Source organism: Carya illinoinensis, chromosome 16, assembly GCF_018687715.1.
Source record: "Carya illinoinensis cultivar Pawnee chromosome 16, C.illinoinensisPawnee_v1, whole genome shotgun sequence".
Taxonomy (NCBI): Eukaryota; Viridiplantae; Streptophyta; class Magnoliopsida; order Fagales; family Juglandaceae; genus Carya; species Carya illinoinensis.
In genome coordinates, this window is record NC_056767.1 from 28,962,567 (window position 1) to 28,976,908 (window position 14,342).

General features: G+C 34.2%; 2 protein-coding genes and 1 long non-coding RNA gene across 3 annotated transcripts in view; 2 read left to right on the plus strand and 1 right to left on the minus strand.

Annotated features, from left to right (window-relative positions):
* LOC122299730 (toll/interleukin-1 receptor-like protein) overlaps positions 1–14,342 on the plus strand; it is a 120,871-nt gene that overhangs the window by 92,951 nt on the left and 13,578 nt on the right. The gene's annotated exons all lie outside the window — the stretch shown is intronic.
* On the plus strand, positions 2,150–4,137 carry LOC122299729 (disease resistance protein RPV1-like). Its single transcript, XM_043110160.1, has 2 exons — positions 2,150–2,882; positions 3,118–4,137. Exons 1-2 carry the CDS (start codon positions 2,386–2,388, stop codon positions 3,929–3,931), a joined length of 1,311 nt encoding a protein of 436 aa, XP_042966094.1. The 5' UTR covers positions 2,150–2,385; the 3' UTR covers positions 3,932–4,137.
* On the minus strand, positions 6,003–9,158 carry LOC122299739. Its single transcript, XR_006239748.1, has 3 exons — positions 8,899–9,158; positions 8,662–8,749; positions 6,003–6,300 (listed from the first exon to the last, which is right to left on the minus strand). It is a non-coding gene; the product is annotated as an uncharacterized LOC122299739 (long non-coding RNA).

Here is a 14,342-nt window from a genome sequence, read left to right on the forward strand (position 1 = left end):
AATAGTATATGAGATTTGAAATCAAATGAAACGTAATTGTTTGGAGCTGGTCTTTTTTCCCCACGTTATGAGCTCAAAATTGCCAGAACCCGACACAAGCTCCTCTGTTTTTGTTGGTCTTTTTTTCCCCTACAAGAACTCCTTTGAGTCATACATATAGATATATAGATATATATGTAGCCTGTAGGTGTACATATTCCCTGCATTAAAAATGAATTAGCCTGTATTTAACTGCACTGCATGATTGAAGTTGCACTACACTGCATTTAATTACATTGCAGAATGCTTTATATATGCTACATCGAAACATTTCAAGATTGAAGATCGTTGTTGCAATAAAACCAAATCTTCTGCATTAATGACAAATTCCAGCACAAACTCTTTGATGAGTGCTCTACTAGTTGCCAAAATTCATAGAATAATGATTAGAAAAACAGCTCCGATTCTCTGAATATTATTATAAGTGGCTGAAGTTGCAACACTCGAGATCATGATAGCCCAAAGTTGCCTTAATTTGTAGGGTCCTTCCTATACTCCATTATCGTGTATGCTCCCGCAATAAGCATATGCAGACAATAAACAAAAGATAAAAAAACGTATCAAGATTATTCAAGCATATGTTTGTGTGTGTGGAGTAGTCTATTTTCTCAAATTCAAGCATCTGGAAGGGACTCTTCCTCTGAAATTCTGGCCCAATCAGTTAAATGCATTGGCATACTTGAAGCTACATAATCACAAATAATTAAAGTTCACCCCCAAGGCAGAGCAAGGACCAAATGGTGTAGGGCATAGGATTAGAAAGAACCAAATGGCAAGCGGCAGAGTGAGCTTAAAGGAAATAGAGCCAGTTTTGAAAAGAAAGAAAGGATTGCTCGTATGTAGTTTGTCATGCTGCAAGGCATTGTTTTACCAATATGATCAGCAGTTGTAGTAACTATCATGGCACAAAAAAGTAGATAGATTTTCTGATTACAAGCCGTAGTTCAATCCAAAATGTGTTCTGACACACTGAGCTAAGAAGAAATGCCCTTGCATACTTGCTTTAGTCATAGACACAGTTTTGCAAAGAGTATTTGTCGTTTGTTTGATTTTGTCATAAATCACATATCATCTATAAGTGAAGCTCTGTACCACATTATGGAAAGGACTGAAGTTTATCAAGTGGACAAGTGCCTGTGGACTTCTAAAAGGCATTGAGAAATTAACTCCAAGGCAGAGTAAGTTTACACCCAATAATTAAAATCACAACTAATCAAACGTTTGTAGCTCATCTGGAAAAATATCAGAGCTGGGAGTGAAGCCAAAATATACCAACGTCCATGGGCCTCCAATGGCTGGGTTTGCCCACAGAAGGTCCCTCTTTTACTGCCTTTGAAAAGAACAGTACTCAAACATGATATCTGTCGTTAATACATAAAAATAACCCTATGTTCCACTTCAATTGCTTACTGAATTGGATAATCCACTGTTTGAAAATCTTATAATTAAAGCATAATTTATTGTTATGTGATAGTTACAGCGAGGAAGTTGTCAAGAAACTCATCTCTCTTGTAAGTTGCCAAAATAGGATCATCTGCAATTTAATTATTATTTATCTCAATGAAACGTACTGCAAGGACGTTGCCAAGAAATTCCTCATCTTTCCAAGATATTAAATCTATTGAAGTGGTTCAGCTTCAACAAAGCTTCTTCTCATCCAAATTCGCTAATGAAAAGATGGAGTACTAGAAAATAATAATAAATTATTCAAATCCAAGACCCTAATGCATCCAAACTTCACAATCTCATTGCAAAGAAACACTCGATCGGCTATCTCTAGACCAATTCCTACTCAGAGGATGCAGAGAGTGGAGGGCATATTTTTCCACAAGACTAGAGCTTATTTTCCACATGCTACAACTTATTTTCCACAAGACAATCGCCTTCCACTGATATTCTTCTTGTGAAAAAAGAAGTCAAGTCAATCAACAAAAGGAACCGAAAGAAGTTGCCGATAAACTAATGATTCTTTAACAAACGCGTATGCATGCTTTTCCTCAAGCCGCGTATGCTTTTCCTGAAGCAAATGAAAGTTACCTCAAAAGAAGATACCAAGAAACTTTTGTTGTAGTGCTGTGTAATTTAATAGTTATCTCAAAGAAAGGTACCGCAAGGAAGTGCCCAGGAAACTCCTCACCTTTCCTTGAAGTTGCCAAGAGTAGGACCCTGTCTAATTAATTTATTATTTATTCCATTGAAAGGGACCGCAAGAAATTGCCAAGAAAATCTCATCATCTTTCTTCATCAAACATGTATTTCCAATGCAACTTTCAACTTCTGAATTCTCAATTTAAGAAGAGTACACTTTCAGTAGTAATCCGTCATAGATAAACAATTACTTCTCTGATGGCCGTTCAAGGTGCTTCTTCCTCTTCCCTTTCTTCTTTTACTCATAGGTGGAAGTACGATGTATTCTTGAGCTTTAGAGGTGAGGATACTCGTAACAATTTTACTGCCCATCTATATGCTGCTTTAGTTCAAAGAGGCATAAACACATACAGAGATGACGACAAGCTTCAAAGAGGGGAAGAAATCTCACAAGCACTTTCCGAAGCTATCGAAAGCTCAAGGATTTCAGTTGTAGTACTCTCAAAAAAGTATGCATCATCGAGATGGTGCTTGGAAGAGTTGGCGATGATCATCGATTGTAAAAAAACAAAGCAACAAATAGTTCTACCAGTGTTTTACGATGTAGATCCAACAGAGGTACGACATCAGAGTGGGAGTTTTGGAAAAGCATGGGCTGAACTTAAAGATAGACTCAATGATGAGACGAAGGTGCAGAGGTGGGAATCAGCCCTTACAGAAGTGGCCGGCTTGGCTGGGTTCACTTCAGTAGGCAGGTATGTTGCTTCCACCCACTCTTACGCCTTTATTATAAAAACACAAAAATGTGATAATAATACATCTTAACAAGGCAAACCAAATCTGAGAAGGGAACCAAAAACGTTAATTAAATAGATCATTGCCATTTGTTGCCATATATAAAACTTTGAGTACAACTTCATTTTCTTTTGTTTCTTTGTTGTGAAAAGCCTAAAAACTCTTTTCTTTTCTTTTTTTCTTTTTCATTGCCAGGAACGAATCTGAATTTATCCAAGAAGTTGTTCGAACGGTTTTTAAAGTAGTAAAGCCTAAATCTTTAAATCACAATTCCAATCATCTAGTTGGAATACAGTCTAGAGTACAGGACATCCATAATAAGCTTTCAAGTGTAGAAGTGAAAGACACTACACGCATACTAGGGATCTTTGGAATTGGTGGAGTCGGTAAAACAACTCTGGCTAAAGAGATCTACAACTCATTTCTTGACCAATTTGAATATAGTTGTTTTCTTGCAAACGTGAGAGAAAATTCAGAGCAAGGGAAGGGTTTAATTAGATTGCAAATGACACTTCTTCGTGAGATCCTAGGAGACTCGAGTTTGAAGGTTCGAAATGAAGATGAAGGAATGGGTCTCATAAAAAAAATGCTTTGTAGTAAAAAGATTCTTTTAGTTCTTGATGATGTGGATCAATTATTCCAAGTTGAAAACTTACTTGGAGATCGTGATAGGCTTGGTGATTGGCTTGGTTTAGGTAGTTTAATTATTATAACTACAAGAGATGAAGGTTTATTAACCAATTATAATGTTCATCTACCATACAAGATGGAGGAATTGTATCACAATGAAGCTCTTCAGCTGTTTTGTTGGAATGCCTTCAAAAAGGAAGAACCTAGCCAAGGTTTTGCAGAACTCACAGAAAATTTTTTGCGTTATGCTGGGGGCCTTCCATTGGCTTTAACGGTGCTGGGGTCATATTTATATAAAAGAGAAGAAATTAAATTTTGGGAAGATGCTCTAGAAAGGTACAAAAGAATTCCTCCCACGAGTAGCTTTCTCTATATGTAGTTTTGAAAAGAAAGAAAGAAAGAATTGCTCATATGTAGTTTGTCATGCTGCAAGGCATTGTTTTACCAATCTGTATCAGCAGTTGTAGTAACTATCTTGGTACAGAAAAGTAGATGATTTCTGATTACAAGCCGTAGTTCAATCCAAAATGTATTCTCGCACACTGAGCTAAGAAGAAATGCCGTTGCATACTTGCTTTAGTCAGAGACAGTTTTGCAAAGAGTATTTGTCGTTTGTTTGATGTTGTTATAAATCACATATCATCTTAAGTGAAGCTTTGTACCACATTATGGAAAGGACTGAAGTTTATCAAGTGGACAAGTGCCTGTGGACTTCTAAAAGGCATTGAGAAATTAACTCCAAGGCAGAGTAAGTTTACACCCAATAATTAAAATCACAACTAATCAAACGTTTGTAGCTCATCTGGAAAAATATCAGAGCTGGGAGTGAAGCCAAAATATACCAACGTCCATGGGCCTCCAATGGCTGGGTTTGCCCACAGAAGGTCCCTCTTTTACTGCCTTTGAAAAGAACAGTACTCAAACATGATATCTGTCGTTAATACATAAAAATAACCCTATGTTCCACTTCAATTGCTTACTGAATGGGATAATCCACTGTTTAAAAATCTTATAATTATAGCATAATTTATTGTTATAGAATCACATAAGTACTATTATGTGGAAGTTACAGCGAGGAAGTTGTCAAGAAATTCATCTCTTCTTGTAAGTTGCCAAAATAGGATCATCTGCAATTTAATTATTATTTATCTCAATGAAACGTACTGCAAATAAATTCTATGAATGTTACACAATATACTAAGAAATTCTATGAATGTTTCATCCACTGACAGAGATAAATTCAAATAAATTCACTAATGAAAAGATGGAGTACTAGAAAATAATAATAAATTATTCAAATTCAAACTTCATAATCTCATTGCAGAGAAACACTCGATTGGCTATCTCTAGACCAATTCCTACTCGGAGGATGCAAAGAGTGGAGGGCGGGTATATTTTTCCACACAAGACTAGAGCTTATTTTCCACAAGACAATCATTAAACGCCTTCAACTGAATTTCTTCTTGTGAAAAAAGAAGTCAAGTCAATCTAGAAAAGGAACCAAAAGAAATTGCCGAGAAACTAATCAATTTTTAACAAACGCGTATGCATTCTTTTCCTGAAGCCGCATATGCTTTTCCTAAAGCAAATGAGCGTGCAATATTTAACTTTCACGGAATATATATATATATATATATATATATATATATAAAATGATGCAACGCAGCTTCTAACTCAATTCAAGCATAGTTGTTTTGCAGGTTTAGTAATCAGTCATTTTCTTTCGTTTCTTTATTGTGAAAATTCTAAATTGTCATTCTTTTATTTTTTATTTGTTGCATTGTTTGGACCGAACCAGAATTTATTCAAGAAATTATTCGAGAGGTTTCTAAAGTTCAAGCCTCTAGAAGGGACTATTCCTCTGAAATTCTGGCCTAATCAGTTAAATGCATTGGCATCCTTGAAGCTACATAATCACAAATAAGCAATAAGTAAGGCAGAGCAAGGACCAAATGGTGTAGGGCATAGGATTAGAAAAGACCAAATGCTGCAAGCCTGCAAGGCAGTGTTTCACCAATCTGATAGCAGTTATAGTAACCATCTTTGCACAAAAATGTAGAATTAGAGCAAACGCAATCCGCCATACCAGACATCATAACACAGTTCAGCAAATTGATGGCACCTACATAGATTTCTGATTACAAGCCGTAGTTCAATCCAAAATGTATATTGAGACTAGAAAATAGTTTGGACCATATTCTGACACACTGAGCTAATAAGAAATGCCCTTGCATACTTACATAATTAACAATACCACACTATAAATCAGAGATAGAGTTGTACAAAGAGTATTTGTTGTTTGTTATAAATCACGTCATGGTCTATAAGTGAAGTTCTGTACCGAATTATGGTAAGAACTGAAATTTATAAACTGGATAGTGCCTGAGGACTTCTAAAGGGCTTTGAGCACTAGACACAGCATTGAGAAAATAAGTCCAAGGCAGAGCAAGTTTCAACAAATATTAGGACTGTGAGTGAAGCCAAAATATATCAACGACGTCCATTTCCCACAAAAAGTTCTTTTCAGTTACATTATTTCCCCTCATGATTCATGAGATTAAATGGGCCTCCACTACATATTACATTGTTTGAACTAATTTGCTAAGATCATTACAAAACACACATTGATTTAATCAAACTCCAATACACAACAATAAACTACGAAGCTTGGTCTTCTGTTTTTTCATACTTCTTGGTCTTCTGTTAACTTAGCATGCTTCAAAGATTTTTTCCTAAGCTGCTGCAAAACTTGTAGCATAAGAAAGCAAGTATTAACTATAAAGCATTAATGTGAATTTATTAATTAATTAGAATGATCAGAAACGTGACCATTCTGCATGTTATTAATAAGGATTGACCTCTCCATCTGTACATGATTATGAATAGAAAAAGTTATTAGAGGAAGTTTACAGTGCAAGTACTAAGAAGTAATACAACAGATATTGATAAAAGCAAATCAAAGATATATGACAAGGAAATAGATTTTTTCAAGTAGCTGGACTACTGGATCATTGAAGGGATCTAGTTTATTTGAGGAATTGACCTCATCCATCCACCCCTTACAGGGACGAAAGTGCCATTTTAATATCATTACCTAATCAAGTAACTCAAATGAAACAAGCAAGTGGAATTGTAAAATCGATAGACGGAATTAAGCATCAAAGATGTGCTGCTCTGACTTACCATTTTATTTTTTATTTATATATCATCTCCCTTTAAAAGTTATATTTTCTATGTAGATTCCAGAGACTCATGCTATAAAGATTTTAGGGTATTTTTCTTGTTTATTAACTTGCACCCATATCTATGTACTGCACAATTTTTTAGCAGATCTATATGATAAAATGGCAAATGGTATATATCATATCCAGGAGTAGTATACTAGGTAGAGTGACACATGACACATAAATTGGCAAATGGTATCATATCAGATCAAGACTCACATGAACATTTAATGTTGTATGTAGTACTCTTTGTATTAGATTATCCAATTCTAACACACAGTCAATTCACTAACATTTACAGAGCCGGCTGGGCCTTTCTACAAAAACAACTATTGATTAGTTAAGGCATGCTCTAGTAAAATTTTGGGAGAAAAATTCATAAAGACAACAGAGATTAAAGATGTTCCACAATAGCCAAAGTACATGTTTATAATGAATGTTTCCACAGTAGATGGCATGCACAATCTGGTGAAGATGTATCGCCTCTAACTGATCATCTGTGGGAAACATTCTTATACCTCTTTATTCCATCTTGTATTTAATTGAATGGATGCATGCAGACCTTGGACCACCATGACCCTACACTTTTTTTTTTCTTACTAATGTGAGAGAGAGAGAGAGAGAGAGAGAGAGAGTATAAACATTCATAATGCTAATAGTGCTGCAAAAAGAAAAAAAAAATTGTTTATGATCTTCAGATCTCATTGGAGAGAAACACTCAATCGGCTATCCCTAGACCAGTTCCTACTCAGAGGATACACAGAGTGGAGGGCATATTTTTCCACAAGAGTAGTCCTAGAGCTTATTTTCCACAAGCTACTACTTATTTTCCACAAGGCAATCAGTAGTCCTAGAGCTTATTTTCCACAAGCTACAACTTATTTTCCACAAGACAATCATTAAACGTGCTGAACTGAATTTCTTCTTGTGAAAAAAGAAGTCAAGTACTCAATCATAATGAAAAATGCAAAATGCAAAATTGTTTTTGTTTAAATCTTCAGATCTTATATAAGCTGCATAACATCGCCAAGAATGAAAGTTAGTTAAAATTTCAGATCTTCCTAGTATGATTATTAGTAGATTATTTATTAATTAAAGCAACATAAATAGTAGCATGACTTTCCTCTTTTGCCCTTCTCATAAACTTTTCATTCTCTCCGATACCACACTAAGCATTTTTAGTGTGTGAAATCTGCAAAGCTCATGGTTTAATATATCCAGGGACTTAAACTCCAAAAAAGTCACAAATGGCATTATCAGAAAAGAAAGCATAAAGCAATGAGTACCAAGGGAAGTTTTGAGCTTATTGGAGCATAAAGCAATGAGTATCAAGCATAAAGCATAAAGCAAAGCAGAAGTTATATAAATTAATAGAAGAGAATCGACAATGGAGCCAAGGAAAAGAGCCACTCTCTGTAACTTTCTTTGAGCCACTCTCTGTAAAAGCTAAAAAGTTTCTTTAAACTTAAAAGCTTATTGAAAGGAGTTAGTGGAAAGATTCTAAAAATTAAACCAACAAAAGGATTCGAAAACCAATAAAAGGACTCACAAATCCGGATCTAACCGATAAAAATATGCATTAAAGATTATTCCATTCAAACATTATCATCAAAAAAAACTCAAATCAATAGAGAGAACAAAGAACTAGTAACAAAGGCAAAGACGAAATAAAAGATAAAGAACAGGGAAACATCAAGCATCTGTTTATATCATAACTCACAAGGAATAATTTTTAATTAAATTTAAATAATAAACCAAATATTATCAAATCCAAAGCTTTTGAGAAGAAAAACGCTCCCACTGAAAAATGTGCAAATATGATAAAAAAAATTTGACACATCTCGTGTCTCGTGTTTTATGACTTGGTACAAAAATAATGTGCAACCTTATTTTCCTTCGATTTCATGTGCTCCTTTAAGAAGCTTCCACCTTGTGACCATCAAGAATTCCCCATGGAAGGTGAATAAATATTCCTAAAATATCAAAAAAGAAAAGAGAAAGGATCTCAGCTCTTAAAGCATCCTAACCTTATTATTCCCTATCAAAACAAAAATTAAATTTATTGAAAACAAAAATTAACTCCACCAAAGCCGGACATGTATGATAGGAATAATTCTTGTACCAAGATTAATGCATGGTTGCTATTTAATTTTGTGGAAATGATTGGTGGCATGGGGTGATTGGAGCGTGAACCGTAAGCTAATTAGAATATGAAAGATTGTAGAAAGATCCGTCGTAATTAGAATGAGATTTTATTTTTATTTTTCAATTGGAGAACAGATTAAGTATATATTCTTGATTTAAGGGTAGTCATGCGATTTGAGCCCACCCTTCATTAGTGCGTGTAACTAACACATGAATTAAGGAAGTTGCCAAGAAACTAATTCAACTCCTCATGATGATCGTTCTTCAACAGACACGTATACTTATCCTCCGTATCCTAATGCAACTGGCATGGGCAAGCAATATTATAATGATGACAATGATGAAAGCAACTCCCAAGAGAAGAAAATGATCGAATAAATTCTAGCAATCACACAACATACTAAGATTTAAATGGTTCAGCTTAGCCAAACGCATAACACTCAAGTTTCCAAAATAGAGGTATTGGGTTCGACCCCTCCCCAATGTATAAAAAATAAAAAAATGCATAACACTCAAGATACCAATTCTCCGAGTTTAGAGGTAATATTTAAATAAAATTCCTCATCTTAATATATTTTATTTATTAAAAAAAAATAGATATTTAAAAAAATAACTTAAATAATAAATTTTATATCAAAATCTAAGAGAAACTTTGACTTCTTCGAGCTCATGCATGCACTATCTGGAGAAGCTACAGCCCAATGATTCTTTGGAAGTTGCCGTCTCTCCTTATAATTCGGCTTTGTGCCCCGTTTTAGATAGTGTTATTTGGGGGTTTTTGTGCTTCTTTTATTTATTTATTTATTTAGATTTCCACTTGATTTATGTAATATAATAATTCATATTATTTTTATTTTGGCATTTCATCAATCAATATTGAGATTATCACATTTCTTTACAATATTTAGTGACAGTTGATTCAAGTGATTTACAGTTAGTGTAAAACCAATCGTGGGGCTATCGATCTAGTTTTATGTTGAGCTGAGTGGAGTTGGAGATAATTACTCGAAAATCTCTTCCAAGAAATGATATTCAAGTTCTTGATTCTTTCCTTTTATTGTTGCAATTTCTTTTTTATGATCTTGTTCTTGCTAGTATATATGAGGAAAGAACGTAAGTCCGTACGTAACAATATATTGCTATATGAAATTGCATGTCCTCTATTCGTTAGCGTTTATGAAGTTGATATCTTGTTTAAAGATCAAGAGCTGGCTTGTTTGGTATGTTTTTACTTGAAGTTTTTTTATGAGATTGAGTAATATCATTGTGGTATAGGGATCAGTACTAGTGCTTTGTTTTGGAGGGTTATAGTTGCAGTAGTGACAGGAATGCTTTATTTGTGAGAATTGAAGGTAAAACAAAGTAGATATGATAGGGAATCAGAAAAATGTATATCTGAATTGATAAGTGAATGACATTACAAGCATAAGAGAGCAGAGTCCAAAATTACAGCAGCAGTACGTGTTGGCAATGAAATTAGGAGTTATTGTCAACCAAATTCATGGTGGTGATGCATGTCAACCATGCAAGCTTGTGCAAGCCCCTTTATTTCTGTTCACCTTCCTTAACACTCCCCCTCAAGCCGAAGTAGATATTAATTAGGGGTGAACCGATAAACCAGACCGAACCTATTTGATCCTATATCGGATTCGGTCTAGTCTGATATCAGTTTCATTTTTTTCAAAACCGGTTAAAATCGATTCGGTTTTGATTTTTCATTTTTTAACACCAGTCCAAACTGGTTCATATATATATTAGTTAATTTGTTATATTACATAAAAAAAATTTTATCCGATTTTTTAGATTATATATAATTTTTATATAATTATATATAAAATAATTTTTTACTATATGATAAATAATTAATTAATATAATATTAAAATTTCAAATTTAAAATAATTTCAACCGGTTCTGTACTTTGGGCCTGTTTGACTCGGTAAATGATCATGAGATGGGCCTAGAACCAAGACTATTCTTCTGAAGTTGATAATTCACGAAGAAGGAATAGGGTAGCCATTCAACTAAAAGGCCGAGGAAGCATACCTGAACAATCATATGACTATGTGAACCTAAACGCTCACGATCAATTTGCTCATTGAATTTTTCTTTTTATTCGTTTTCTTTTAAAATTTAAATTTTATAATTTTCAGTATACCAACAACTGACAAGTAAAGGAATAAAACTTTCTTAAACACCGCTATCATTTTTCAAAAATTAAAATTCAGGAAATAACTAAATAATGGAAGACCTATGATTGAATGGTCAAGCGAAACATGCCTCAGGATGCGATTGAGGCGTGAACCAATCGTGTGACCCCAAGATAAGAATGCCTCGGGATGCACCGACACTTTATCTGCAAGAAGATGCGTACGTACCACTTCCATGATAAAGATTAACTTATAATTAACATTCCACTCAGTTGAGCTTAAATAGTGCATGGCCTTAATGGATGTGAAAACACAAATCGAGTAGGGTTCAAAGGAGCTGCGGGCTTTGGCGGAAGAGAGTTTTGCATTGCAAGTCATATATAGAAGATTGAGGCTGGAGCCCAAATCAGTTTCAGTTTTGTCATCTTCGACGTGTTTGTTGTGAGGTCCCATAAAGCTCTTCGGTGGTTTGATCATAACCCCAACCCAAACAACCAAAACTTGTGTGCTACTCCACTCAAGTCAATTCCTCGTCCACCCCAAGAGAATAACCAATTCACATTCTTATAGCACAATTCAAAGATACAATTGGAAGATTTGAAATTTAAGGAAAATGTGAAACTAGCTAGCTATATAATGCATGTCTGGGTTCAATCTTGAAACATCTAATAAAGAGCTAGCTCTCTCACTACTACCATTATTTTTGTTTGAGAAATTAATGAATGCATCAAGAAAATATGCAGAGATATATGAGTAAACATTGAGGTAATTTGATAAGTAGTATGCAGCCAAAAATATTGTTTGTTGTGGCCCAGTACGCCAATTGATGTATCGGTTCTAGTGCCAATGTATTTTTTGAACAGTCCAACTTGAAAAGGAAATTAGTAAAGTTGTGATATCTCTAAAGATATTGAAATTTCTTTAGTAAAGTTGTGATATCTCTAAGGACATTGAAAGTAGACCAATGAAAGAATTTGAAGGGCATTTGTGACCACTTGGCTCATAAAGTTCTAATTTTTTTGTTGTTATAGGAACGTGGGTGGGACCAAACTTGCTGGTTTCTTTCTCATGTGTATATATGTTTTTTCTCTTTCTATAATGATTCTTCTTCTTTTATTTGGTTCAGTCACATGGTAGTGTACCACCACAAATTCAATCAACGTACCAATAATTGATAGGGATGAGGATTTGATAGGCACCGCCCAGCTGGGTAGATGGCCCATTGTTTTATGGCATTAATAGCTGACTGAAACTCACATAGACTTTTTATGTACAATCCTCACAAGTCTTTTTACACTCTGTAGCTTTGAACAAATATCTTCTACCTAAAAACGAATTATTTATTCATTTAATTTACCGTCCACCCAATTAGAAAGCAATGGTTAAAACACTGCACATGACAAACGTACTAGGTACCCAAATTAACCAAATTCTATTCACCACATGATCAACAAGTACCATCTTTTACACACACGTGTATATATATATATATATAAATAATTATGAGAAATTCTATTTGTAGTTCCCACTTGAAGATTGCATGTACAAGTCCCTTTATTAAATAAAAAAAATATCATTTTAAAATGGATTTTTTGTAATTTTAAAAAAATTTAAAGATAAAATTATCTAAACCTACATTACAGTCTCCAAATAGAAAACTATAAGTAGCATTGCCCATATCTTATTTGTACGTGCGCGTGCACGTTTGATGATGATGATTGCAACGCAACTTTAACTTCTCGATTTAAGGGTAGTCATCTACATATAAGTAGTAATCAATCCCCTACAGTTCTTTTAGAACCACCGTTCATTAGTTTGCAGTAAGGCACAAATTTTTTTTTTTATTAAAAAAAACATTGAAGAGACTTGTATGAGTACTGAAACTTATATTTAGCATTATAATTAACCCAAAAAGAAAAATCAATTTCCTACATTGATAGGATAGCGTAATGCAAGAAAGTTGTTTATCGAGTCGACTCGAACTCGTTTGTGGGAAGGTCTCAAGCTCGAGTTCGAGTTGAAAGTTTAGCTTATCGTTGCCATGATTTAAGTATTTCCCAATATATATATTTATATATTTACTAGTTTCGGATGACTATTAGGCCGGGGGAGTTTCTGGGTCAGTTCTTCAGCATGGATGGTTTGCCTTGTGAAATCTCTAAGTAATTCTCCCTCTATAACCCTTAACCCGGGGTGGGATTTTGGAAAAAGTTGAATATTTGACCATGTCATGAGCACTATCATTTTGGTTTTGGGTAATTTGTTTTATGTGTGGAAACCCAAAGCATAACTTCCTGGTAAGTTTATTTCTTTCTCTTTTGAAAAAGGCCTGCAGGGATATTGCATCTGCCATCTACCAGCTAAAATACGAAGTTTCCAAGAAGAGTATATATCATGTGTATTTAATTATATATCTCAATGAAAAGTACAGCTAGCAAGGAATTAAGTTGCCAAGAAACTCCTTCCGTCTTTCTTCGAAGTTGCCAAAAGCTGAGGATCATGTGTTATTTACTATTCATTTTAATGAAAGGTATCTCAAAAGAAGATGCCAAGAAACCTTTCATGTATTATTTATTTCTTTTTTATAACAAACGCTTCTCCTTTTTCCTCTTTAAATATGACTTTTGAAGACGATGCTGACTCAAAAAGTCATAGGCCAGTGGGTTTTGGGGAAGAAAGGAGAGGGGTGTGGGTCTGGATGACCATTTATTTTTCTCTGCCAAAATTTTGAAATGAGCTGGATCTGAAGCTTTTCATTTTCAAAATATTAACCATTTATTCTATTGGAAGGTTTTTATACTATAACATTCATGTGAAGTAATTTGATTAAAAAGATAAATTTTAAAATTTGAATATTATAAATTAAATTATATTATATATGTGACTGATAGTGTGTGGTGTAAAGGCTTTTAAATAGTACTACTCTATTATTAATATAATAAAATATTAACACTAATATATGATTTGTTATTTTTACCATTCTATCTAAACACTCATTGCCCTTTGCTTGGCTAACAAGGGGAAAATCATTCAAGCATCACCTGCATGCCACCAATGGAGATGATCCTATTCGATTGCATGATCAAGTTGTTTTCGCAGGGGCCAACTTGATCGATCATCATATTAGAGATTATAAGTTCATAACCCTAGCCCATTCTCATTTTGGGCTAAACAAATGTACTAATTCTTTGATTCCAGTTATGTAAGAGGGGTTATTTAAAATAAAAATAAATAAATAAAGTTAGGTAAGAGGAATCTTGAACTAAGAGATAG

Excerpts from the sequence above, each read along its gene's own strand:
- LOC122299729 (XM_043110160.1), top strand. The coding sequence starts at position 2,386 with ATGGCCGTTCAAGGTGCTTCTTCCTCTTCCCTTTCTTCTTTTACTCAT. Across the intron at positions 2,883-3,117 it reads GGGTTCACTTCAGTAGGCAG|GAACGAATCTGAATTTATCC; the intron begins GTATGTTGCTTC and ends TTTCATTGCCAG.